Genomic DNA, 27,804 nt, shown 5'->3' on the forward strand with positions numbered 1-27,804 from the left:
ATCATCAGGGGGTCTACTGTGAAATGGCACATCCTTATCAATTTATCTGTCACTTCTGCCGAATAAAATGTAGCACCTGCTACAAAAGAGATGTTCTCATTTTTAATCATCATTATGAATCTTTAGTTAAAGAAATTATTTCCCCACCTTTCATATTTGTCATGTGTCAGGTGATAAAAATGGGTTATTGAAGAAGTTTCTAAAATTCATTTCTTTAATCCACCTTCAAGGAGAGATGTAGAAAGACTGCGGCCTTTTCCGTTGATGAAATAACACTGGTATGGAGAGGTTTTTTTGAATGCCAATCACAAAATACTTACAGTACATGCAACATAGTGGGGTCATGTTGAAGAATATTAATAGACAAGCAAAGGATATTCCAGGATGGAAACTGAACACATAGATGCAAATTTTCAAAAACTACTTGGATTTTTATTGAAAATATGACCTTATATCTCCCATTAAAAGAATAATCTCACCCTTGTTATCACATATTCGAATAACAAATCGTTTTTTCATAGTCTGCAACATGATCATTTGCAGTTGAATGAATCAGCATTTGTCGCACATACAAAAATGAATACTTAATTGTTTGAAAAAAATCTGGCATGGCCTCCCATGTATACACTGGAATTTAGGTCACACTAATGACCTAGTTTTGCATATCATGATCACCAGTTGGCCACTGAAGGCTGGATTTTCTGTTAAACACAGACAAAGTGAACTTCAGTTAAAACAGTTCATGATCTGATTGGAGACACTTTAATATTGTTGAACACTGGGATTGTGTAACTAAAAAGAACAATGCATAAAGATCATTTTTACTAAGGCAAAAGGATAAAAATATCCTTACAATTTTTATTTTGATTTAAGAATTTTTAAAGAAGTACAAATCGCCAGTTCTTGATTTTTTTTGTAACATACATAAAAGCTTTTTAAGGGATAAAATATTTAATTAGACAGTAATTGTTCTGTTAATGGCTTCATTAATCATTTAAGCTAAGGTGAAATAAATCCCAGAAGGTAAAATGTGTTCCAACAACCGAGTTTGATATCACTATTAAATATATGGTATAGAAGGGAGTTGCAGAAAAGTTTACATAAATTGTCTGAAATGTTTCTTAAATAAAGGGACCTTAAATAATAGATTTAAAATTCAAAATACAAGAACAAATCACAATCAACATATGTTTTTAAGCAATCTGCAGAAAACAAAGCTGTTATTCACTAGAACAAGGACAAATAGAGAATAAAAACCATGATTTGACACGTTTACATCAATAATGTTAAAAGTTAAATGGAAAAATATAACATTTAGAAAAAAGGGGTTTACACTGTATTATTTCTGTAAATTATTTTTGCTGGTGTAACTGGAGAAGTGGAAAAAAACTAGATTTGTTTACCAAGTAATTTGAAAGATTTGTTTGACATGGCAAAAATGCTGGGAAAATAAATTAAACTTCAGTCCATGAAAAATTATTCTACAGAGTTATGGAAAATAGATTACCCAAGCCAATTTAATTCTCTAAAGATTATTGCTCTGTAAAACTCTTAATAGTAAGAATTATAAACTTTGTTAGGTTAAATAAAACACTCAAAGTCCAACAGATTCATCATAATAGTGACAAAAACAATGTTTTAAAGGCATCATTTTTCCTTATAATTTCACAAGGCTTCTGGAAATCAAAAAAAAGGTCTCGGCTTCTCTAAAGCTCATAAGCCAAACACTTTGTAGTAAGCTTAACAGAAGCACATGATACAGCTTTACATTGACTATACTGTGCTCATATTCCTGCAGGGAGAGAACTATTTTACATTTCCTATCCTTGCAGTCTAAGAAGTGAAAGCAAGCAAAAAAAGAGACATCACTACAGAGGACCTCACACAAATAAAGAGAACCACAGCAAATTTAAATTTTAATATTTAAGCATTTAAAAGTGAATTCAATTTGTGTCAGAAAACTATTTTATTTACTTTCATTTCTACTTGATGGCCAGTGCATGGACAATCTAAAGGCAGAATAAGGCATTTTGTGTGTCCCCATCCCCTCCATTATTCTGAGCTTACAGCTTTGCATAAGAGAATTCTTCTACCCAAATCTTGCGAGATATTTTTAAATCAAAAAAAGGAACGGTCAAAAACAGCAGCACAGGCAGGCAGGTGTTGCAATATATACGATACGCGAGAGGATCTCATTTCTACCCCTCCAAAATTTCCGAAACATTTCCTCTGCTTCGCCTCCTCATGCCCGCAAGCTTTTCTTTTGCTTTGGTGCTCCACTTCGGACCAGAGTTCTTGGGATCGGTCAAGTTTGAGTAGTTAGAAGTGTCCTCCTCTAAACCCGGCCATGATGAGGGCTCTGTGGGGAATGTGAAGGCATCTCTGGCCGTGTGCTCTTCAATAACATCAGTGACTTGTGGAGGCTCCCACCCTTCAATCTTATCCAATTTCTTGGTTGGCGTGATCTGCTTCATAGTCATGGTCACAGTTTCCCAGAAGCAGTAGCTCTTTTCAACATACATCTTACTTTTCTCCTCCTCCTTTTTCTTGTTAGATCTAGAAGACAAAAAAGGACAACTATTTAAATGTAGAAATCAAAGTTCCGCAAGACATAAGCAGCTCTGTACAGTATTATTTCACACACCTCTAAAGAGCTCAAAATGTCCATATGACCGATTTTAAAAGACTGCTGAGGTTGAACCTCGAGACAGGAGAAACAATTTGGCTTCCAGGAATGATGTTTTGTTCTTTTACAGTTTGTATTTTCCAGGTAAGGTAAATAAATTGCACAGTTATTCCTCTGGATACAATTAAAAAGCAGGCTTCTTTTTAAGCACTCTTGAGTGTAAGGGATTTTCCTTTAACTGTTGAACCATTTTGTAAAACTAATGGTTTTTCAACTTGTGAGGTCGAAAAAAGAAATATAAAACAATTCCATCTTGGACTGGCGCCCTCTCCAGGGTGCACCCTGCCTTGCGCATGTTGATTGCCGGGACGGACTCTGGTTCCCCCATGACCCTGAATTGTTTGTACTGTAAGAAGACGTAACATGAATTCATTTATAGAATGCAGTAGGTAACACTGCTTTTCTCAGCAGAGTTCCTTCTCTCAGTCATACTCCAGTGAATTCGACTGCATCATTAGGAAAACAGTTGTTTGTGGGTCTAAGTGTGCACCTAAAAGATGCCGATTGAATACTGACCTGGGGTGAGCTGTGCATGCTGCCTATACCCATATACAACGCACTAGAATTTTTAGGAACTTTTAAGAGTTCAGTTTTTCAGGAATGTATTGTTTTCTTTACAGTTATGGTAATGACCTTACTCGTACTTCAATTTTCTCAAAACATTCCCAAAATTGAATTTGCAATTTTGAAAAAAATCTAAATCACTAATACTTTTACCTTCTTAATGTGTTATAAGGAGCACTCTGACCTAATAAAAACCACCTTAAAAATTAAACTATTCTGTGATATCAGACACTTCAGAATACAATAAACTGACTGGTTAAACTGTTAACTGTGTTATCGTGTGTTGATACTTGGGTGTATCTTAAAAGATGTGACTAAATTCACAAAGGGCTTTTTCAAGGATCTTTTAAATATTTTGTACCGTGAAGAAATATTTGGTCAAATTCCTGAGATGAGAGAGTGCTGTCGATGGCAAAGGTCTCATGTGAGTAACTCTGCACTCCAGAAAGAACTTTCAGAGGAAAGAAATTGGATTGTCTCGAGTTAATAATTTAACATTTTATCTAGCCACCCACAGCACAAGGTAACCTGTGAAAAACCTCAAAGTGTACTTGTGAAAAACATACAACGTGTAAATTAAAAATGTGCAGAGAAAATTTCTTCTTAGCCTAAATTTCTGTCCACATGCTTAGCTTTCCATTCTTTTGAATGGTTTTGGTCCCATAAGATTCACATGTTGGTTAAGCAGATATCCCCATCGAGGTCAATTTACAAAATATCCAATGATATCTGAAGTAAACACAAAGACAATTATGTATGATGATGTATTGGTTTGCAGAACATCAAATAATGGACATTGTAAATTGTATTTGAAAAAAGCTTCAATTTTCAGTCCTCCTCCCTGTATAATCAAACTATGTAGGACGTATGGGGCCATATTAAAAAGCCTTTTGTATTGTAATGTATTGACAACGTTCACTTTTTAGCTGTATATTTTTTAAGCATTATACTATTCCAAATAGATATTCACAGGTTTCAGCTATTTTGCAAACAGTCTTGTGTGGGGCTACTAGCTATCTACGTTATAGATCTGCCCTTTATGATAAGATAGATGAGATCATTGCCCATATACAATTTCTTGTATTAGGAATTTGTCTTTTAGCATACCCCGACTTGCTCTCCATGAGACACAGAGACAGGGAGAGAAGCTTGGGGTCAGAGCGCAGGGTCCGCTATATATACGGCACCCCTGGAGCAGTTGGTTAAGGGCCTTGCTCAGGGGCCCAACGGAGTAGGATTCCTCTGCCAGCTGCGGGATATAAACCGACAACCTTCCAGCCACAGGCGCAGATCCTTAGCCACAGAGCCACCACACCAACCACAAACTTTACAAGTCTCTCATGAGCCTTCTGTCAGACAATATTTATCATGCTGTATCATGTGTAGTCTGAGCTCATACTTCATTACATGTGGGCAGCTGCGTCAGCATGCGTAGGCTGCAAAGGAACAAGTAATAGGTTTATTCCGTGCTGAAAAGAGAAGAAGACAAAAAGGTGACACACCTGAAGAAGGCTCCACGGCCGAAACGTTGCGTTTTCTTTCTTCTCTTTCCAGCATGGAATAAATCTATTACTTGTTCCCTTACTTGATTGCACGGCAACATCAGAATAACAAGAATTGAAGATCAGAAAAAAAATGTCTAGCTTAACCTGCTCGACAGAGACAGACAAGAACTGAAAAGTAGCTTTCCACACAATTGGTTTTGTGTCAGCGTTTCAGAGACGTTAATACTTAAATAAGAACTTAGAGAACTGAGAACAAAGAATTGCAATTTGAAACATCTAAAATATGGTACATGCAAGGTGGGAATAGAATGTGTGGAGCTGTAACTTCTCATTTTATACTGCAGCAAGTAACAGATTTTACACATCCAAAATGGTCATCCCCAAGGATTAGTTTTCCGGGATAAGTCTTATACTTAGTGCTTTATGAATAGCTCTACTGTTTACATGACTGAAGTGGTTTGTATTCTATTTGTCTTTCAGGTTGCAAATCATTTAAAAAAAGAAGCCTTATGCAGAGGAAACTCTACTGGTGGTAGCTGTGGTGGAGCTGAGGGTGGCTGTGCTCTTTGTCTATCCACTGCTCACAGAAAGCTGCTAATGGGGATTAGGGTTACAGCACGTCTGCTACAGAAGCACAAGGTACAAGGCAGGACAGAGAACACATGACTGGTCTCTTCCTGGACAGGATTCCAGTCCATTTCTCTGAATTCACAGCCCCCTGGAACTGTGAGGTTGCAAAGCTAATCACTACGCAGAGTGCCTGGAAGTAGAACAAAAAAAATCAATAGAACAGGGTAAAATCAAGAGGGGTGATAGAAAAACAGGTCTGAACACTGCCTTAGATCTGAATTGTTAAAACATCCGTTGTCCTTTTTAAATAAAAAAAAACTAGCAAGAGCACATGGTACAAATAAGTGGAAAAGTGCTTCAAGCAACATGGAGACTGAAGTACACAGGTTTAACTAAGGGAATACTCTGAAACAGAGGGAAGACCTCTTTGATCAGGAACACTTGCTGGCAAACTACCAAGAGAAACCTTACCGTCGTAACAAGCAGAATTGCAGCGTGGCCTAGAGAGCTCAAAGAGGAACACTAAAACAAAGACAGGATATTCTGGGGGATTCATTTTTCACTAAAATTCTTTCATGCAAAATCCCTGGCTGAGACATTGTATGATTTGCGTACATAACTAGCCTAGTGAAGATGAAAGAACTACCACTGAGAGAAATTAAAACCTGGCAAGGTGATAATGTTCCATTCCAGATCGTTTATTTTTGTTTTATCATACAAGAGCCTTTGCAGTTTTCCTTAGGTAAATTTAAAAAGAAAATGAGCAGCACCTAACCATCAACAGAATAATACATTAGGTTTTTTTCAAATTTTGGCATTCTGATCATTACAATATTTTGTGGAAAAAGTGGATCTCTACCTCCTGTTTATATCACAATAACTCTTCAAACCACTATGGCCTTGTGCTTAATTTTCTTGGTTACTCTTACTGTTGAACATAACATTTACCAAACTTTTTAAAAATTTTAAATCTGAACCACTTTTTAACTGTGGACACTCTGATTTAAGGGGTGATCCAGCTCACTCTCCCAAAAAAAAGAAATGTAATTTAAAGCCTTGATTTGGAGGGGTTACAAGCGCTAAGTCGGACAGCGCTCTATGCTCCATTTCTTTTTAAAGTACGTGGATATGAGTTAGTCATGAAAATTCCTTGACACCTTCAGTTTTTAAAGTGTTAGGACAGATGTGTCCTTGTTCTTACTAATTTGTATTATTTGTTTCATTACTTTGAGGTTACTCCACAGAAATATTTTTAAAACATTTACAAGATGAATTATATAACCTTCAAAGACTTACCCTTTTCTATTTGCTGGTGTAACTCCAGTTAATAGAAAGTGTTCGTCGTCTTCAATAATGATAGGTTTCTTCTCCTTCTTAGCCTTCGCTTTTTTACCCTTTTCCTATGGAAAAAAGAAAACGATAAAACAAAAAATCCCTCCTTTCTAGAACTGAGATCCTATGGTAATGTCTGTTATTAGCAGGGTAGCGGAGTGTGTCTATTCTTCCCTGTCCTAGTGGATCTAACAAGGAATGCCTGGATACTTTAATGACCTCTTTACATTCATTATTAAAACTACAAGGAGACAAGAACCAAGCACTAAAAATCCTCAAAGGAAATAGCCAAAAAGAACTCAATGGACTTCTTGGAGATTTACAGTAAAACACAAACCAGAGGACAAGAGAGGAAACTAAAGGAAAGCGTTTAAGCCTTAAAACAGGAAGCAGTCCTAAAATTCTATACAAGACACTTCATTTATTTTTGAAATAGTTAGCAATGGGAGTCACATTAAAGCCTTTACAATAATCCTATAGATTATTGCCATTTCTAACACCTCATCTTTAAGGTTAGAAACACAGCACAGAGAAGGCTGTTTTTGTATAGCAAAAGAATGGATTTTTGCCATCTGCTAAAGACAGATGAAACAGTATATACTTGGCTGATGAATTAGCATTTCAAAAACCTCCCTCCAGTCTTTGGTCAAGTGTCACCCAGGAATTTCAATCAGAGGAATCACAGCTTCCTTTGAATAGCTGGGTGCTTTACAGCCGTCATGTGAACAGCTTCTTGCAGATGGCCCACATATCAGTGCCAATACTTTCTACCTAGTCTCTTTCTCTCATTCTTGGACAGGGATGTGACAACAAAAATGGAAGTTACAAAAACACACAACAAACAAATAAGCCGCACATAAACAACAAAGGACAAAAGCAACAAAACATTGAAATCTGCAGTCTTGTCCAACAGCACTGCTGTGTACGCAACAAAATCTTAACAGTTAAGAGCACACTGCAGTACTCTGTCATGCTTTCATCTTTATTTAAGAAAGAATTACACATATTCATTGAATATATGTACGCTAGGGTGTCGACATCTGGAAGCTTTACATTTTGGAATTTGCTTATTCGAGATACTGTCTGGTGGACCAGAGAAGAGCAGAGCGAGATTAAAATGAGGATCGTCAGACAAATCTAACTAGTAAGTGAGCCTCTCGCTGCACAGCACCCAAGTACGCACTACCCAGAATCCACATCTCAACGTGGTCTTGTTTTGATTTCGTAACAAACTCTCCTGGTTCTGCGTCTGCAGCTGGGCCGTGACAGGCTGGAGACGGACTGTTTTATTCCCAGTTTCATTACGGTGGGGCATGACGATCATGGAGACGGAGAGAGACACTGCTGGAGGCAGAGGAGGGCTTTGTGTTGTTTATTTAAACCGATTAGTGCAAGTTTGTGATTACTTTGTCATTACTGTTGGTTATTTTAGCTGATCAGCTCTATTTAAATTAAACTTGAAGCCAGTGCATTTGTACATTAATTGTCATTAAGGGAGGGTTACTCACTGTATGTTTTTTAAACAAACTATATACTTTAGCACATTTTCCAACAGAATAGGGCTGGACTTGGTTATACGGGAACATGGCGATTCCCGACGGTTCTCTGCACCAATCCCTCACAAATGTCAAAACCCTACTGTATAGCACTTTGATTCCCATAGACCTTTCCCAATTACCGTGTCCTCCAAAGGTATGCAGACTACAAGGTCAAAACTGCAATTTTTGTTTTACAGTCAAGGAGTATGTATTTCTGATCCTGAGATTAGTACATTTACAGAAATATTTTGTCTGCTTATGTAGCACAAAATGGTGCCATACTTCCTTCACCGTGCAAACGGACAATGACCCATCCAGCCAATGCAGTGAAGGAGTTCACCGGAGCAAACAAATCTAAGCCTGACCAAGCCAGTCTCCAGACTGAAATCCAATTGTCCAGATTTTCTCTTCAGCGTGGCATGACATCCCAACACCCACAGGACATGCAAGAACTCAGTGGCTGCAACAAAGCATCTCAAATGATTACTGAAAGAATATGGAGTGCTCAATAGATTTCAGGCTTCACACAGCTTTTGCCTCAAACGGATATGCCACTTAATATTGACTTTTACACTGTGAAACTGGATTAAAGTGAATATGTCCCAATACTTAAAAACACTGGGTTCGAATGCAAAATATGTTTGGGGAATTACCCAACAATAATTATTATATTGCACTTGTGATATTGATCATAAATATAATTTGCAACAAAGTAGTAAAAAACAGGTTTGGAGTGTCCCCATACAGTTATAGATTTAGTATGAATAAAATCTAACAACTTTGTTTTGATTGCAGATAACACTGTTTAACACACAAAATGAGACTGCCATTATCCTGTTGTGTTAAAAGAAAATTTCAAATCAGAATTGATTTTTCAAAACAAATTTCTTCCATCTTCATCTTGGTTTCCTAGAAGATGTAGCATTCTTCAGTAAGGCACTATAATCATCTTTTATGTTGCTTTATCTCCATAATAGGTATTGAGCTTTATCTAGTTTCATAATGTGTAGTTTTATCTGCAATAGTCCGATATGTAGTCCTAATTTGCACGGGAACATCTCTTCATATGGTATTTTGAGACGGACATGCCTGCACACTTACTGTATGAATGTGTTAAAATGAGAAATCTACAGGCAAAGCATCAAGGCAAAAAGTTCTGATCATTTTTTAACAGCCTTCAAATTAATACAGAAATGAGCAGATCTTAATTCTATGCTGAAAAGAAAAAAAAATAAATGTAGCCTTCCTGCGTGAAACTTGTTTTTTCTTCTTTTTACATTTCAGCATAGAATTAACCTATACTCGCTCCTTTGCAGCTCAAAAACTGATGTTGTGGCTCGCTCTCAATCTCTTTAATATTAAGTTGAATTTCATCAACTTAAATATGTTTCCTGGCTCCTCTGGAGAGTTGCACTTTCAAAAGCAGTAGTTCACAATTAATAGGAAAGGGTTTAAAGTAGGGCAATTGTTAACACTCAGCTCTAGAGGCTTTATATTATTGAAAGGTGAGGTCCAGGTAAGGAACAGAACCAGATTTGTCAATAATAACTATTCTTGTGGCTACTTTCTGATTTTTGGATAGCTTGTGTTTCTGTGTGAAGGAATGTTCCAACAAGCACAACACAATCATGGATTTTCCACACATACCATTTCTTAACATACGGCAGTGGTGTATACACAATTCACTACATGTTTTTATTCTAGAACCAATATGATTCACTATTTAGACAACTTGATGAGATCATAATATCATATTTGATAAAAGCATTACTTATTCTTTTTTGTCATAATCTCATGCACAGACTATATTTTCACATTTGCCTGCTTTTTCACAACAAGAAGTAATTGTCACAAATGGTTGACTTGAAGAACCTTCATATCCTCCTTGATTACTGAAGGAATATTTTGCATTTTGAGGGAACCTTTCTCTTCTGAACACAATTACATGTACATTTTGACTATTAATGTGCTGAAACAAAAAAATGTAGCAACAAAGGTGTATATAATTTATTATGCATTTAAGTCCTATAAAAGTCATACAAACCACTGCAACATCCACACACAAACTAGGATTAAAGTAGAAATAAAAGCAAAAGGTGATTACTGGCACTCAACAAGAAGCTATTTAAAGAGGTTCTTGCCTTATGTACCAACACACAAATTAGCTGGCTCCAAGAGCATCAACTCTTAGGTTCACAAACTATTGACTGCTAGACAACAGCATACTTTATAGCCTTTCATTTTCTGAAAACTGAAGTTCCTGCTTTATGATCATTAAAGTTCAACCTTTTGAGATTTAGGTGTGATCTTAACACTACGGGAACATGGCAACCAAGAAACCGGGATCTGAATTTATTAGTTGATTTTAATTTTATCGCACTTCTCCTTATTGAGCAGATATGAAAAAGTGACAAGGAAGTATTTTTCCAGCATGTAAAAAGACAGCTCCTCTGAAACTTGCTTTGAAACTGCACTGCCTCTTATACTCCATGTACAGTACACAGATTCCCTTTAAGCAGCACGGTGCTTAAAAACAGGTTTTCGCTATGGATTGTGTTAGGTAAAAAGAAGTTGCCACCTCGCTGTCTCTGCAATGTAGCCCAAGGCCCATTTTTGTGTTTATCCTTTGTATCACTCTACACCCATTTCTCAGGCTACAAAACGCTCAATTATGATGTTCCAGACACTCTCCCCACCCCCAAGCTATTTTTTTTATTCAGCAATTACAGTTTCCCTTTGTCTGCATGGAAAATTTAGGTTTCCCATTCCTTTATTTTGAGGTTTTTCTGTGAATGTTTTCTTTAAGATTTATTCGAAGTACATTTTCTGTGCCTTTGCTGTATTTAGGTATACCCCCTGTTCCCTTATACTGTATGTAGGAGCTACAGAGGTTGTGCTGGTCTTTATCTTTTTCTTTCTTTCATATTGGCTCCAGTCAGAAGATAAAAGGACACACCCATGAAACGTTTTCACCTGAAACAAAAAAAAACTTGTTTCTGTGGCAAATTCAGTCTGGCTACAGCTGCTATTTATTTTACACAGATCATTGTTGTCTTAAGGTAATTTTGTTTTTCAACAAAATGTGAAAAACCTATTGTGCAGTCTTAGAGCTCTTGCAAATAAAACAATCTAACTCACTCTCCAAAGCACTTAATTCAATTTTGCAATTTTCCAACTTAAAAATTTCACAATCCTAAAAAACTGCATTTCCCCCCCCCCCCCCCAATTTGTATAGTTTTCACCCTTGGATTAGACCAAAACCCACAATGAAAGTTCAAACTCTGTATTTAAATACTCAAAGAAGTTTCAGGGATATTCAGATTGCTCCAGGCAGTCTACAGGCCTAAACTCAGCAGTGATAGAGAAAGGATTCAGCTGTAAAACCTTATCCTTCAGGTGCAGGAGACCAAGGCTGTCTGTTCTACCCCAGCTCTTAACAGGAGGCCCACTTCAATATCCTCCTCTGAGGGAGGAAGGCAGCTACTTAATTTTCCCTGTGACCTTTAATTCTGAATGCCTACACCAAAATGCCAGTCTTTAATCTTGAATTCTGATACAAAGAGTCTCATGTATTTTATATCTTTTGATTATCTAAACAACAAAAAGGAACTTTTCACCAACACTGTACTGTAGACTATAGTACAGTATGTTTAATTTACATACTGTGTATCCATAGACTTGCAGACAAACATTTTACCTCTGTCTACCACTTGTTTGGCTGAAATGAGTACTGAAGAAAAAAGCTCTGACAAATACTGGTTATATTATTTACCTGTAATAAACTAGCAAATACACCTCGTTACACAGTGCCAATACCTTGGTTTACTAAGACCTAGAACCAAGTTATGGTCTGGTTAAAGGTTTGAACACATGCCAGGTGCTTGTGAAGAAAGGTATTTGCAATGTGTTTTAGAAGAAAATTGATAATCTGGTGGTTTTAATGCTGTATAAATTATAGTGGGGTATAATTCATAGTAACAAAAATGAAATCAGAGAACAACAGGGATAGCATTTAATCTAATCAGGGTTAAAACTCTTGTTTTATTAATAATTTTAAGTAACAACTGGAACTACAACGCAAACACTAACTTTGTTCAATATAAAATATCCAGCCACCAAGCAAGAACACTGACTAAATGTTCAGAAAACTCTTAAACCGAATAAAATTTTGTTTCCACATTCATAAACTGTAGCTTCCACATATTAGACGCAGTTGTTATGGCAATTAAAAACTACTACACAATCACAATCTGTGTAAAACAGAGAGAAAACACCTTAAATAAGACGGATAAGATAATGTCACGAACTTTCTATGCCACTTATTGGATGCCTTTGGTTCTGTTAATTGATCGTGAAGCATTTTCATCTATTCCAGGGACCTGTAAATGCCACATACTTCATCTCTCTGTCAAATGCTCCAGGGTTTCCTAGACATCTAATCAAACATGCAAACACTGCCCAGGACTTCCTACTTTTCCAAGAATCGTCTATTTTATAAGGCAAGTTTAACGTTGCTAAACTCCAGGTATGCCTGGACTTTACAGTCTCTTAAGAAGGAAAAAAATACAAATAATGGGATTTTCAAGAAGCAATGTAATATAGCTGGCGTGAAGGGTAATGCACTTGAGTTACAGTTAAACTCGAACACCTCAGTCATGGTCTTCAAAGCCCAGGCGTCTGACTGTGTGGAACAGACATGTTCTCCCAATATTCATGTCGGATTTTGATAGGTATTCCAGTTTCCTCCCATATCTCAAAGGCATTTCACTTATAATTTGACTATTTAAAATATCCCCTTTCTCTGCGGCCCAGTGGTGAACTAACTACCTAGACATGGGGAAAGTAGTTCTTTGTTCTTTGTCTTCCCTTTTCTTCCAAGATGGGCTCTGATTCACCACAAGCCCCATGAGTATAAGCGTTGTACCGATAAAGGATGGACAGTTGTCTGGTGTCATAATTGTTCATTATTATTCATGAGACACACTGGATCAATATGATTCTCACAACTGGCTGACTGTGTGGACCATAAGAATGAAGAAATTGTAACTAGTAAAGAACTAGGACACAACACAAAATCAGTCAAGTAAGGATCCGACACAAAGGATTGGATTATCCAAAGATTAGTGTTTAACCTAGTTGAAACAAGAAAATTATAAAGTGATTCCCAAAGCAGTTAAGTATCACTGTAACGATGGACCTTGAGAAATACTACATGAAATAAAGTATCATTGTTACTTGGAATTAACACATTTGAGCATTTTCTGAATTACTTACATAGTCAATTCTCAAAAGCACTCTTTCATAATAGTAAATTGTTATCGGTTGTACTTAATTTAAAAGTTTACAAGCAGCGAGAAAGATAACATAAAAATTAACATTTGAAGAATTGCCTTCATGAGTACCTTATGCGTAATTACCAATATCTTATCTAAGTTAAATTCAAATACTAACCTACAAAGCTTTTAAAATTCCAGTTTAAGAGTAACCACAATCTCGGAGACCTCTAAGTAAACAGAAGCACTGCATTACATTTATTCAAAGGCTTTTAATGCATTAACACACAGGCTGTCTCTTGCTGCTTTTTCTTACCATCCTTAGAATATTTGGCTTAGCCAATCAATAAGCTCACAGTAATTACAAAAACACCACTTTCCCTACAAACACACCCACATGGGGTTTAATACTCAGTTCAAGGCAACTTAACCCTGATGTGATGCATGTTGCTGTCTCTAAAATGTAAGTTATGCACAACCTGCTTGAAATTATAAGCATTTTGGAAACTATGAAAGCACAACAGCATTTTTAATGAAATTATTACAAACAAATGTGATGCATCATTTTTGCATAGGTCTTACAGGATACAGAATTTCTTAATTGAACGCCAAAGACAAAAACAAGCCTTGTACAACCAATCTAAGCCGTGAGCTTGTTTAGATTTAGCACTTACTGCCAACAAAGCAAGGGGTTTTGAGCAAAATAAAGAAAAACAACTCATGTCCATTTTTATAATTCAGCAGGTAAATATCACAAAATTAAGAATATGCAAAAAAAAGTTCTCCAAAAATGACAAAGTATAAGACCTGACTAGGTAATTCACACATCTAGCATTCCCTCTTAAAATCAGTACTGCACAAAATCATGAGGGAAAAGGTGGAACTGGTTATTATACTGCTTAAATTTTAGTGAAAACATGCTATTTAAATACAAAAACCTATGCTTGCTTAAGAAAATAAAAAAATACAGGTAGTTTAATTACAAAGGGTGTTAAGATATTTATATCACACACTTGAAGGTTTCTCACACAAAACATTGTTCTGTCTTTTTCTTGGGTGTTTTTAATTCTAATCAACAGTATATTTTATCTTTGTTCACTTAACAAAAAAAATTACCAACCCAATACCAATGTTAAACTACTTAAGTGTAAAATTCTGAACTCAGGAAACAGTCAATGTCCATCATTAAGACTGTTTTTATAATGTACACTAGGATTTCTGAAATGAGAGGTTGTGCCAGGCAATCATTAACTTCACAAACTCTCAAAATATTTAGACCTTTTACCATTAGTTAAGGAATGTATAAACTGCAGACCATAACACTGCACAATATCTCAGTCTTTTCTAAGACAGGTCCTAATGATACTGAAGTAGTTATAAATGTCCATGTCTCACACAGGAACAGATGGTTTATTAGAACTTAAATGATTAAGTTACTGGAATCAACTTTGACAGAGTTGAAGAAAGGGAAAATGTATATCACCACAGTCTTAAGTGAACGTTTTACTTTCTTTAAACTAGTTTTTTTTGTCAAGTAGTTAAAATAATTGGGTCTGTGTAAGTGACATTTAAAAAAAAATGTATATCATAAGTCAAAAATCTATTTTTATAGTAATAGTAAGTTTATTGTATATGTAAAGTTTTGGTCATAGTAAAATGGCAAAAGGTGTACATCTGACAAGCAACACTGCACACACCGCACCACTTCATTAGTCAAGGTCAAATAATTTTTATGCATATCCTGTAAACCCCCCGAGATCCACATTTCATTGGCAATGGATCCAGACATCCCCTCTAATAAAGCCAAAGGTACAATGCAGTGAAGAGGCAGCTCCTCTTTCCCAAGTGCACACCCAATAGCACAACTGCCTTGCCTTTCTGTTGTGCAGCTCCACCACAGCCTCTTCGTTAAAACTCTCTGTGCCACTCTGGGCACCCTCCTCATCTAAAAGAGAGAACGTGTCAGCATGCGCAGGCTGCAAATGAACAGGTAGCGGGTTTATTTCATGCTGAAAAGAAAAGAGAGGAAACAACATTTCGGCTGTGGAGCCTTCTTCAAGAAGGCTCCACAGCCGAAATGTTGCGTTTCCTTACATTCCTTTTCAGCATGGAATAAACCCGCTACCTGTTCCTTAAAAGAGAGGATGGCTGCCCCCTTGGCATTCATGGACAAACAGCATAAAAGAGAAAGTGGTATCCTGTTCAGACAGAACTAAGATTGTTTCAGAGATGTTTCTGAGTTTCAGAGATTCTGGTCAAATGAAGTCCTGTCTGGCTGAAACGGAGCACAGAAACTCTGGATTCAGCCTGTGCAATGCTGGTCTTCTGGTGAGTGTGGAGGGAAGATGACCGTATGTATTGGTTGCATTTTCTAACTAAATGTCTTCATTGGTTCCAGCAGCCAATTGTATTATGAAGTTAATGATTGCCTGGCACAACCTCTCATTTCAGAAATCACTGAAATGCTGGACCTTCATTGGTTCCAGCAGCCAACTCAAAACTGGCAGCCCACTGAAGCTCAGCAGGTGTGAGCCTGGTCAGTACCTGGATGGGAGACCTCCTGGGAAAAACTAAGGTTGCTGCTGAAAGAGATGTGAGTTGGGCCAGCAGGGGGTGCTCACCCTGTGGTCTGTGTGGGTCCTAATGCCCCAGTAAAGTGACAGGGACACTATACTGTAAAAAGGCACTGTCTGAGATCCTTAAAAATCCCAGGGCGTTTCTTGCAAAGAGTAGGGGTGTAACCCCGGTGTCCTGGCCAAATTTCCCCCTGGCCTTCTGGCCTTCACCAATCACGTCCTCCTAGTAATCCCCTACTATGAACTGGCTTCATCACTCTGTTCTCCTCCCCACTGATAGCTGGTGTGTGGTGAGTGTTCTGGTGCACTATGGCTGCCGTCGCATCATCCAGGTGGATGCTGCACATTGGTGGTGGTGGAGAGGAGTCCCCATTACCTGTAAAGCGCTTTGAGTGGAGTGTCCAGAAAAGCACTATATAAGTGTAAGGAATTATTATTATTAATTATTGGCCAGCTCAAAGCCATGAGAGTGCACAAGATGAAATGGTGTTATTCAACTGAAGTTTTGGTGAAGGTCAAATTCAAATCCTCCTTCCCTACAGCTAAAAGTTCCCTGGCTGAACACAGTGGTGTAAATATCTTTTCTAACATTCAGTGTTTTGCTTCATCACAGACAGACATGTTTCACACGCAGTGTTGCTAGGACCTTACCTTCATCACATTCATCTCCCATAAATCAGTTCAGCTCAGCCCTCCACAGAAAACAAGCAACTATGTTACTGCCATGGTATCTCCCCTTTTCTCTGAACAACTGCAGCAGATGGTCTCCCCTCTTCCCTTCCACTCTTTCCCTCCCTGATCCTGCCTGTTCCACTCACCTTCCTTCCCCCTTCCTCTCCATTTCTGGTTGATCACCCAACCCACCAGGAGTTCCTGGTCACAGACTGCCACTCCACCCCATGGGTGAAAGCAAGTGTTGTCAGTCTGCACAGGATCTGGGCATTCTCATTCATACCCAACTCTATCCCTAGTGCCTGTGGCCTAGGCTGCTAAAGCAACAGGTTTCCCCCATGGCTGATGTCCAACTGGCACGGTGTTGAACTTCTACTTCATTCCATGTGATAACATTTACCTAATTCTTTCATATATTTCTAACTCAGGTTCCATTTTGTACATACTAGATAATCTATCAAGGTTGCCTGGATATAAAATAATTTGGTTAAAATTCTTATGCACATGAATCCTTCAACCAAGTCAATTTCTCTTCAACTTATATTCCTATTCAATGCTCAGAATTATTTTCTTATTTGGGAAGGAAAATCTGTTGTAAAGATAATAGGCTTGAAATCCTGAGTAAAATCAAAGTACATTTAACTAAATCATCTTCTTTATAGGTTATACTTTACAATCTCCATTATGAAGAGGAATATCATTACTTGCTTTAATTTCAATTTCTATTTTAATCCAAAACGAATAATCAGAACGAAGTAATTCTTCTATAACTACTTTTATTTGGAGAGATAAGCAGAGGCAGACAAGAACTTTAACAAATTGCAAGCTCCACAGCTCCTGACAGGCAATTCAAAGAAGTTTGTGTTGTTTTGGCATGCTGAGAGAGCCTTGGCCCACAAATTGTAACTCTATCAAAGTGTCACTTGACCAAATGTGCACCACTGTTTGTGGAAAATCCCAGTAATATCTGGCTGATGACATGACTCAGGTTTGAAACACCTGAGCCACAGAACTCAATCTGCTCTCTCAACTTTGATGGATAAGTCCTTTGTCCTTTTCTTACATTCTAATCAACATATCATTTAATCTGAATTAAATTAAAGGATTTTTAGCAGGCATTTCTTTCACTGGGGAACACCTCTCAATAACATATGCTCTCCAAGACTCAAGTGTACTGGCTACCCTAAACTGGTTACCCTATGCTGAAAAAAAGCACTGCAGGCAATGCTCTTACACTTTAGTCTCATCTCACTAAGGCAGGGATAAACAACTGATTAAATTCCGGGAAACAGCTGATTTGACTTCTTATCCACTTAAATGGTTCAATTAAGTTATTAAGGTCTGAGCCGGAATGAACATCAAAAACAAATGTAGCACTCCAGAATCAGGCATGCCTGCTCCTATTTAGGGGCTGAAGAGGAAATCAGTATAGAGGTTCTGTAGTGAATACCCTGATCTCATATTAAAAATGGGGAAAAGACTAGCAAACTGGGTTTGCGAGACAGACCTCACTGGACAGGCAAACTGCACAGCTGAACATTTTACAGAAATGAAGGAAAAGTCAAATGATCCTGGATGGCTTTCAAAATTTTGATGTATAGTTCGAAATAATAGTTCTAGCAAATACCACTCCAGTACCCACAACAAAAGAAGATTCGGCCATTTTTATTAACGAATAAATAAAAACCAGCATGACTTGTACATGCACTATGCATATTAATGCTTTAAAATAAAATTCTGAAATCACACGCACAATACCACGTTCTCTGTTGATCCAGCCAATGACTTTGCAAAACCCTAAAACAGCTTACAATACTGATATTATCCACTGAAATTAGTGTTGAAGTTCCCCCCTTTTCACTTTGCAAAGAACTTCAAATGGCCATCAATCTATTGTATTTTTTAATCGTAGCCCTATTGGTGCACATGCAACTACAGCACAGGGGTCCCGAGCGATTTGAATGCTCTTTAAAAGACCTAAAGACCCACAGTGACATTACCAAAACAGTCTCAATATAATGATGTAGCCTGATATGCAGAAAACCTTTTTGTCCATCGTGACTCTTACAGATTTTGCTCCACGGTGGTAGAGGACTACTCAGTATTACATTCAAGAGCACCATGAATTTACACATACTTGCATGATGCAAACAGAATACAGCACTCTGTATTTCCCACAAAGTGGGAAATAAATGGTGCCTGAAATGGTTAGCACACACATTTACAGATCCAGGGTGCCTGTCAGATAGGACAAGCTGAAACACACGGCTGACTGGATGAAATTGATCAGCAGTAACGGTTTCAGCCTTCCTGGTGGTCCATTCAGCATGCAGACAAGATGTCAAATCATGACTTGCAATCCTCAATGCTGTCTTTACTAACCTTCTAGAACAGATATGCATCACCCTCTGACATTTCTACCATTTCGACACATTTCTAAGCTACATAAGCACACGCTCAATAAGTGCTTGCTAGACCATAGTAACAATAACCTGACACACTAGACCATTACAGCTGGTTAGGGAAAAATAAACATCCTCATCCTGCAAAAGGTGACCAAATGTCCATGCTACTCAACTCCACCCTCACTAACAAAGGCCAAAAAAACAAAATCAATTTGTTTTCGCATAACTTTAGAATCAAGCATGCTGGACAACCCCAGAAGATACGAATTCTGGAGAATGACAGTGGATTGATTTAAATGAAGAGGAGCCGTGGAAATTTAGCAAAAGGAGGCTCTTGGAACATGTTCAGAGCAACTTACAGAATCTAATCACCTAACACATAAATTAAAAAACAGACAGACTGGCTAAATAAATAGAGCCATTTGATTTCAACACCAACAAGTCACTAGGCAATATCAGATTACAACTTCACTACCCCTCATTGACTCAAGACTACCGAGTCTCACTAGAATCAAAGCTATCCTTCACAAATAGATCATTTTTTAATAGTAATCATCTGAACATGGTACCGTACATTTAAGACCATATTACTGAACATTGTATGTAGTTTAATAGTGTATATTAAACTGTACTTCCTTACCAATGACAATCAAAGTTTTCAAGGGATTTGAACAAACCAAAGTTAAGACAGTGTGTACTAATACTTTGTCTGTAAAGTATATTTAATACATATTTACTAACACATAACATCTAAATTAATAGCTGTGCATCAAAAGAATGCTGTTAATAACACCTTTGTCTGCATACACCGTCAAGCCTTTATATGAATTATAAATCCATAGGAAGAACCAACAGATATTTACCTACAGAAAACACCCCAATGTTCCCAATGAGTGTAGCAAATCCAGTTTCTGAATATGCCCCCTCTCACTCAAGTACTGTAGTAGTTCACCAACAAAGCACATATTGCTAATAGAAATAGCTTTCAAACTATAGAGATACAAACCGACAACTCAATGAAAAAATGTTCACTAGAATGGTCTTCTGTCAACGTGTCTGGCACGACACTCTAAAGTAAGGAACCATTACCTTTGAAGCAGTGATTTCCTCTTCGCCATCTGGATCTTTATTCTAAAAACAAAAGGCATTGAGTAATTAGTAAGGCAGCAACAGCAGACAAAAACACTGCTGTACACAGCCTCATCCTGGATAAACAGTACAATATTTATGGAACACATAAAATAAACATGGCAAAACTGTGAAAAGCATTTCAATTGTCTCACATTTTACTTGAACAACCCATCAAGGTCTGATAAAAGTTGTTTATAATTTTTTCTCAATTAAGTACATGTGGAATATTTTAAGACAAAACATTTTCAAGGTTACAAGTGGAAGTTAAATAACAGACTGCGGTTTATAGCAACCAACCCATTTTACTGTTTACTTCACATAGCGAAATGTTTTATCAGCATTAAAAATATATTTTTACACAAGGGTCTTGTGCATTACTGGGATCATGACTGCCGTGCCCTGGAAAAGATACAGTCCTGAACTTTACATTATATTGGTGATTAAGCAGAGTACGCCTCTCTTATTCCACATCAACAACATACAATAATTTCTTTGAAAAACATTAAAAGTTTATTCTCTTAACTGATCAATGTCAGGGCTTTGTGAAAAGTGCTGATCACGCTGTATTGGCTTACATTAGTATTGCTTGTATCGCTGGTTTAAGATAAAGACAATATCATCCTGGACACATAGCAGACGATTGTGGGAAAAACGACCATAAATCAATTTTAAAAATGGCTGCTTGATAACTAATACCACAAGTGGAAGAGTGGATGTTTTTTAATTAAATTGACAGGTTTTTATTTATTTTTTTTAATACACATATACATGTTGAGCATTTACTTGTTCGTTAAACACTAAATTTTTTTTAAACTTTTCTGTGGTTACAGCCCTTTCCCAACACATTTTCTGATTTGACATTTTAATCAGTTTAGTAGTGAACAGTGCTGGCAAGAAAGATAAGTAAATACCATTACTTGAAACAGGTCTTATTCAGCAGTTATCATTCGTAAAGAAAACATTTCTTACACACCCACCCAATATGGCTTTTCCAATTCTTTTAAAACTCAGCTCAGCCACTTTCCCTTTCCAAGGGGAAAATACAGCTGGGAAGGACCAGCAAACATGCCCAGCACTCAGAGCCAGTCATCAACAGGGACCCACAGGAGAGTTAGAACTCTCCTACCCCTGCAGCACTCTGCTTGTTGGAAATATCTGCTACAGTCAGCTAGCGAAATAATACAACCATGTAACTACAGGGGTCAGGCTAACATTTAACCACAAAATTAGGCTACATGAATGAAGAAAAGGGCTGTTACCAAAGTTTTCCAGTTTAAGCCCCACCTCCAACACTACTGGGTAAAAATTAGGCTCCAACATAGGCCTCTGCTGGATGCTTGTGGGAGATTTCAAGAATGCATTAAGTAGATTTACATTGGCAATTAAGTGGATTAAAAAGATATTGTGTACAGTACATTCTAACCAGGTGAAAGGATAAAAATTATTTTTGAACTTTAGAGTAGTTTTTCACTGCTGCTGCACTTTACTTAACCTCTTTGTGCTTCCTTTTTAGAATGTGATGTAAAATAAAACTAAGGTCCTATCATAGGTGACTCTGCAACAGCTGCTGTTATTTATACAACACGTCCTGGAGGGCGATGTGCTTGACAGTGCATGTGACATGGTCACAGTGCATATTTGATATAGTCAAAGTAGGTTCCTTTAATCTTTAATTTTAAGGCACTAAATAAACAGAACATTTTCTATTTCACAACAAGAGGTAACAAAATAAAAATGGAAACATCAATGTAAAGTCACTTAAAAGAGCATTGGACCACCATGTGTAGCCAGTATGGCCTGTGTACATCATGGCATTAGTCTGCCAGAATCTAGAATTCTGCAGGAGGGATATGGCAGCATTGGTCCATAAGAAAGTGGAAAAAGCCATCCAGCTTTTCCATAAATGTTCAACTAGGTTCAGATCTGGTGACTTAAGACCATAAAATATGGCTAACATCAGCGGCATGTTCATCAAACCACTGGGTGACCACTTGCATTCTGAGGATTGTCATCCTAGAAGACACCCCTCCCGGCAGAAAAGAAATGCCTCAACACGGGTGAAGGTGATCAGTCAGTACCATTACATAGCGATGTGCATTGACCTTGCCTTCGAAAGGAATGAGTGCACCCAGCACTTGCCAGGAAAACACACCCCACAAAAACCACGGTATTGCAGAACCCCAAGAACCCTTCACTGTTGGAACAGAGCTGGCCGGGCTCAGGGCTGTAGAGTTCTTTAGTTGACTTCTTGTGCACAATAATAATGCACAAGATGTTGTTAATGTTTGTTGAGAGCATGTTGGGAGGATGATTCAACTGACAATATCACGTTTCCACTGCTCGATAGTCAACTGCCTGCATTCTTTACACCACCTGATGCCAAATGTGCATAGCCAGGTGTGACGAGTGGTTTGTACTGTACACTGCAGCCTGACTATGATATCCTGCTCTGCGGTGCTTTTGGCAGACCATTGTTAATGAAACTGGCTACTTGTACTTCAGGTTGACATTTTTCCAATTGATTTGTAGCTGCTCACGTGTTTTGCTTTATACTTCAAATCAATGCAGGGCTATCACCATCCTGTAATAGGCTTTCCTGTCCACTGTTCCCCCCATGCTGATGGTCTTTCCTTCAGCGTTCCAATGCCAAGATCACCTCAGACACTGTTAGTCAAGAAACAGCTGTGAATGGAGCTGTCTTGATCACTGAAGCTCCTGCCAAATATGCCCCCAAAAATCACTCCTCTTTCGAAGTCACTGAGGTCTCCTCTTACCCCATGCTAGCCAGAATTAAAAGCGATGAGGCCTGTCTAACACATTCACACATGACCCTAAGCATGCGTGGATGTTATTTTTAATTAATATGAGCCATCCCTGTGTGAAAGTCAATGTTTTTAATATGCTTGGTGTCCCCCATTTACCCACATGTATCTTTGTCCACTATCGGTATGTACTATTGAAATACTTAAAGTATTTCCCACTATAAATAGCAGCAGACTGGTATGGTGGATAGTACTAGGGGCTCACAGCTCCAGAGGCCTTGGGTTTTAATGTGGTGCACCTCTCTGTGGCAAGTTGGCATGTTCTCCCAATTACTGGTATAACAGGTGAAAATATACTGATGACATATTACTTAAATGTCATTCCTATTCTTGATGCGTAATGCTTTTAGCACAGTGATAGGTTTGTACATTCTTTTAAAAAGAAAACCAACTGGCTTCATAAGAGAGCAGCAAAGTGCCTTGCAATGCTGGGGTCCTGGGTTCAATTCCAGACCTGGAGTGCTATCTGTGGAGAGTTTTGACCGCATGTTCTCCCCTCTTGTGAGTGGGTTGCCCTTGGGTGCTCCGGTCTACTCTCACAGTCCAAAGACTTACTGCTAGGCTAAGTGGTGTGTGGGAAAACGGACCCTGTTGTGATTATGTGTTGTCTGCGATTGTGTGTGTCCAGTGAACGGACTGGCACCCGTGCGTCAGTTGCTTGCCGAGATAGGCTCTGACTCTCTCACGACCCTAAATTGGATGAAGCAGAGAGAAAATGGATAAATGGTTTCATAAGAGACCTTTGCTTATTTAAAGGAGTTGCTTTGGCATTCTTAAAGCACACGTAAGCAAAATAGGGTAAATAAGTAATCAGTTCCCAGACTGAACTGCAAATTCTTAACTGATAAAAGCACATACAGTTCAGAGATCACCACCTCAAATTCATAAAATTCTTGGACAAAGGAGGAAAAACAAAATGCCTAAGAAAGACAAACTATATTTACTAAAGTGTGGGTATTCTCTTAAATAAAATGTTATTGTCATATACTTTGTGTCCTTACTATCAAGATCAACACGTTTGGTTGATCATGGTAAACAAACTGTCCAGAATTTAAAATACTAAATTTTAAATGACAGAAAAATTGAATTGCAAATTCACCCAAATTTGGAATTAAATAGCCCCCTGAGTTTCACTGGTAGAATAATGTAACGGATTAGCCTATATTACAGTGCCCTTACAAATTTCTGTGCATTGTAGACCAGAAATTACCAGTAGCATTCCCAAAACTGTGTATTAGTCCTGATTCATATTAAAGTTGGCATAGCAGGAAAAGTAACCCATCACATGCAACTAAACAAAATATCTTCCTCTAGATTTGAAACTTGCACAACCAACTTCAGATTTGAAAATCACTTTAAGTGAAGTGAAACTATCCAACTAATGCAGTGGTTACCTTCAGTTCATGCTAGGGCACGACCTCCTCTCTTTCCTTCCTGTTGTTTTATAGCACTAGAACGCATAGTCTTAAATAAACAGACAGTGGCGGAGCTTCATTAATGTGAATAGCTCCTTGAATAGTGAAAAACAAAACATTGCAGAGAGTGGTCTTTTGAGTGACTATTTAATGAATTAATCAGAGACAATGACGCCACTAATGCATTAATAATAATGTAGCAACAATCCCTTAGGACACTTCTTTGAAGTGTGTAGAATGGAAGCTTAAGAACTCTGAGACACAACATGTCTGGGCATACCATGGTTTCAGATTTGCCACCGCAGGAGATCAAAGGGCTAAGAAAGACAAAAGTTTATCATTCACAACACCGATGTGTGAAGGTTCTGACAAAAAAAAAGGGATGCATCAAGCTGCAATATTTTCTACTGCATGTTTTTGTTGACATCAAAGCTACAGGGCTGAGGTTTATAGTCTGATCCAGCTTATCTCTGCAGACAACAGCTTTCATTGGAAGAGACAGCACCATGGCAAAAGTGGGTGCAAGACAGCAAACTAGCAGTCCTGAACTAAAATCATTCTCTGGAGATTTTCTTTTTTTTCACTTTTGAAACCCATGCAGGTATTCACTCATCTCAGCATGCTTTCATCAAAATGCTGCATTTTGACAGTTGTCAGTATTCTTTGCCTTGAAGGTCCATTAACTAAAGCTTCTTTTCATGTCACTGGAGTATTAAATGGTCATTCACATGTGCTGCACTGTTTTAAAACTGGGATTCCTTTGATGGAAAATGTACTTCATATTACCTTTTAAACTTTAGTAGTGGAAACAATGAGGACAGTGAGAAATGTTGCAGAGAAACAAAATGCCCGAAATCAAAATATTAAAATAGCCTTGATTTCTAGACAAAACCTTTACCACCCGTTCCTAGAGAGAGATCATTTTGACTATATATATAATATATATGTGGTACAAGCTGAGCAGTGGCTACTGAGCTACAGAACAAGTGAGGCAAGTTTCATGATCCCAGTATGTTCTCAAGCAAATGAAATAAATCTGATCAAAAGTAAATGCTTTGAACCCAAATCAGAGCATGGACAATTTTTCTCCACTGTTCTGCAGATATTATTAACCCCTGATGTGTTATTTAAACAGAAATCTCTTTGGTATGCTGTTCGACAGATTTTCTATAAGCTAAAGTCTGCCTAAGTCTGTTGTAGTTTGAATACAAACATCAAAGTAAACAAATTGTAGTGAATAAAAAAAATGAATCTGTAGGGTTTTTGCCAGGGTAATTAAAAAAAACCCGTTAACGCCCCTTCCCTACAGCAAGGGTGCTATATATATATGGTCATCTTGTGATCCTCAAAAAGATTTACCGTTTACTAAATCTATCGGTAAAAGCCTCCTTAGTTCACTGCACACTAGTGACCACTTTACTTTGTTAAGCACCTGCAAACATGCCATACTTTCAGAGTAAGGCTTACCCAGACATATAATCTCAGTTGTTTGCATTCTAGTCTTGGCTGTGAAAAAAAGCAGATGGTCTAAGGTTTTATCTTCATCCTATCTATGCTGAACATATCTGATCACCACTTAGCAAACTCAGATGGGAAATGACTCAAAGAACCTTTATCCTGCATTTGTGTTTTGCAGATCTCATTTTGCTCATGGAAACTATGCTTGTCCTTCTCTCTGTAAACTCTATGCTAAGTTTAAGATACAGATCATGTTTAACAAATCACATCTGAAAAGCAACACTGGTGCTTCAACACCACCTAAAAAAAACCTTTGAGACAGTGCTCTCTACTACCATCTACACTTTTCTTTTTAATGTAACACTCTAAGGAAAGTAGGAAATGTTAGTATTATCTTGTTTAGGTCACTGACTTTTTTCTGATGACATGGCTCATTTCCAGTTAATTTTCCCTTTACCCAGCATTGGTCTCCTAGACATTCCTCTAAATCCCCTAGATTGGATCAGAGCTCAGAAATGGTTTCATGCCTGAAAGAATGTGATTACTCCGGGGGGGGGGGGTGTTTGTGGGTAACAAACAGAAATAGCTTTTTACTTTTTCATATGGATTTCAAAATTAACAATAAATTAGCATGTAGGCTACTTTGTGTAACCACGTTTTACTGTGTAAACTTTGTAATTATAACATTTATCAGTTTTATTATCTTGTCAAGAAGTAGCTTCTACGAGAAGTAGAGGACAACACTGCTGGGTTATGTCCAGGTCAGTGCACTAATAACAATCAAAGCAGCAGAACTACTGAAAACCTCGATAGCCGTCCTGATAGCTCTCGCGTAAATCCACGTAATAAAGTCCACCCTTGTGCGCGTCTCTATCACATCCTCGGTATTAATCCCACACTCACAAACGATACCACCAAAGTGTAACTTTTTAGAGAAAGGGATGCAGTCTAAAACACCTTTTTTAAAACCAAAAACGCTGATTCATCAAACTTTCAAATTTAAACAAATTTTAAAATACCGTAATCCCCTGCGGTTTTACAACAAAAAAAAAGCCCGTTATTGCAAACACCATTTTGTCATAAGGGATAAGAACGGCCATAAAAGATTTATTTCAAAACGATTCCAACGTAACGACACGTAAAATTGCAGTGCTGTACAGATCCTTTGAGGTTCATCTCACAGCTTTAAAGTCCTTTGTTAAGAGTCTCCTCTTACCTTGGGTGCGGGTTGCTGGTTTAATGTGATGTCGTCTTCTTCCGATCCATAGTCTATTAGTACTTTGGTTTTGCTTTTCTTAAACATTATGTGGCTTCAGATACTTTTTCGTCGTCCGACTTGTAAGCTGATACGAAAGTTTCTGCAGGGGAAGTGTTATCTCCTTCCGAGCAAACTGGGTTGCATCCACGAGTTAGTAAGATTGCACAAACTCACCAGCGGGAGCACCACCAGAAGAGTTTAGCTGCTCTGGTCTTGGAAACGTGCCACAAAAACACTTCTAATCTTTCTCCACATGATTAAACGGCGATAGCGCTCAGGAGGATTACTTTTCACAGACGGCAAGAAAATGGTGAGCTCGGTGGGTAGTGAGAGAAAATTCAAGTGAGACACCTGTGACCTTTAAAACACCCCCTCTTCCTCTCCGCCACGTCTCTTCTTGCCAATTCAGCCCCAGTTTATTGGCCCCTTTTTTAACGGTTGCCATGGTAGGAGGTGGCAGTGGGTTGTCACTTCTTTTCGGAGGTGATGAGAAAGTAGCAAAAAAAAACTGTTTCAGCGAACAAGGCTTTAGTTTTCAAGAGCACCATATTTTCTTTAACTTTAACAGTGTAAAAGTAATTTGGATACTACCGGTTTGT

At 37.9% G+C, this 27,804-nt stretch overlaps 1 protein-coding gene across 1 annotated transcript; it reads right to left on the reverse strand.

Moving 5' to 3' along the window:
• Positions 1-410: 410 nt before the first annotated feature.
• LOC148840037 (testis development-related protein) lies at positions 411-27,545 on the reverse strand. The gene is made up of 4 exons (XM_088909310.1): positions 27,164-27,545; positions 20,211-20,252; positions 6,622-6,725; positions 411-2,556 (listed from the first exon to the last, which is right to left on the reverse strand). Exons 1-4 carry the CDS (start codon positions 27,248-27,250, stop codon positions 2,199-2,201), a joined length of 591 nt encoding a protein of 196 aa, XP_088765436.1. The 5' UTR covers positions 27,251-27,545; the 3' UTR covers positions 411-2,198.
• Positions 27,546-27,804: the final 259 nt, after the last annotated feature.

The sequence above is a fragment of the Atractosteus spatula genome, chromosome 2 (genome assembly GCF_055471065.1).
Source record: "Atractosteus spatula isolate fAtrSpa1 chromosome 2, fAtrSpa1.hap1, whole genome shotgun sequence".
NCBI classification, from domain to species: domain Eukaryota; kingdom Metazoa; phylum Chordata; class Actinopteri; order Semionotiformes; family Lepisosteidae; genus Atractosteus; species Atractosteus spatula.

Bases quoted from the DNA above. Each gene is read 5' to 3' on its own strand.
- LOC148840037 (XM_088909310.1), bottom strand. From the start codon at position 27,250: ATGTTTAAGAAAAGCAAAACCAAAGTACTAATAGACTATGGATCGGAA. The intron at 6,726-20,210 runs GTAATGGTTCCT...TTTTTTCCATAG, and splicing joins AGGAAATCACTGCTTCAAAG to GAAAAGGGTAAAAAAGCGAA. The intron at 2,557-6,621 runs GTAAGTCTTTGA...TTTGTCTTCTAG, and splicing joins ACACCAGCAAATAGAAAAGG to ATCTAACAAGAAAAAGGAGG.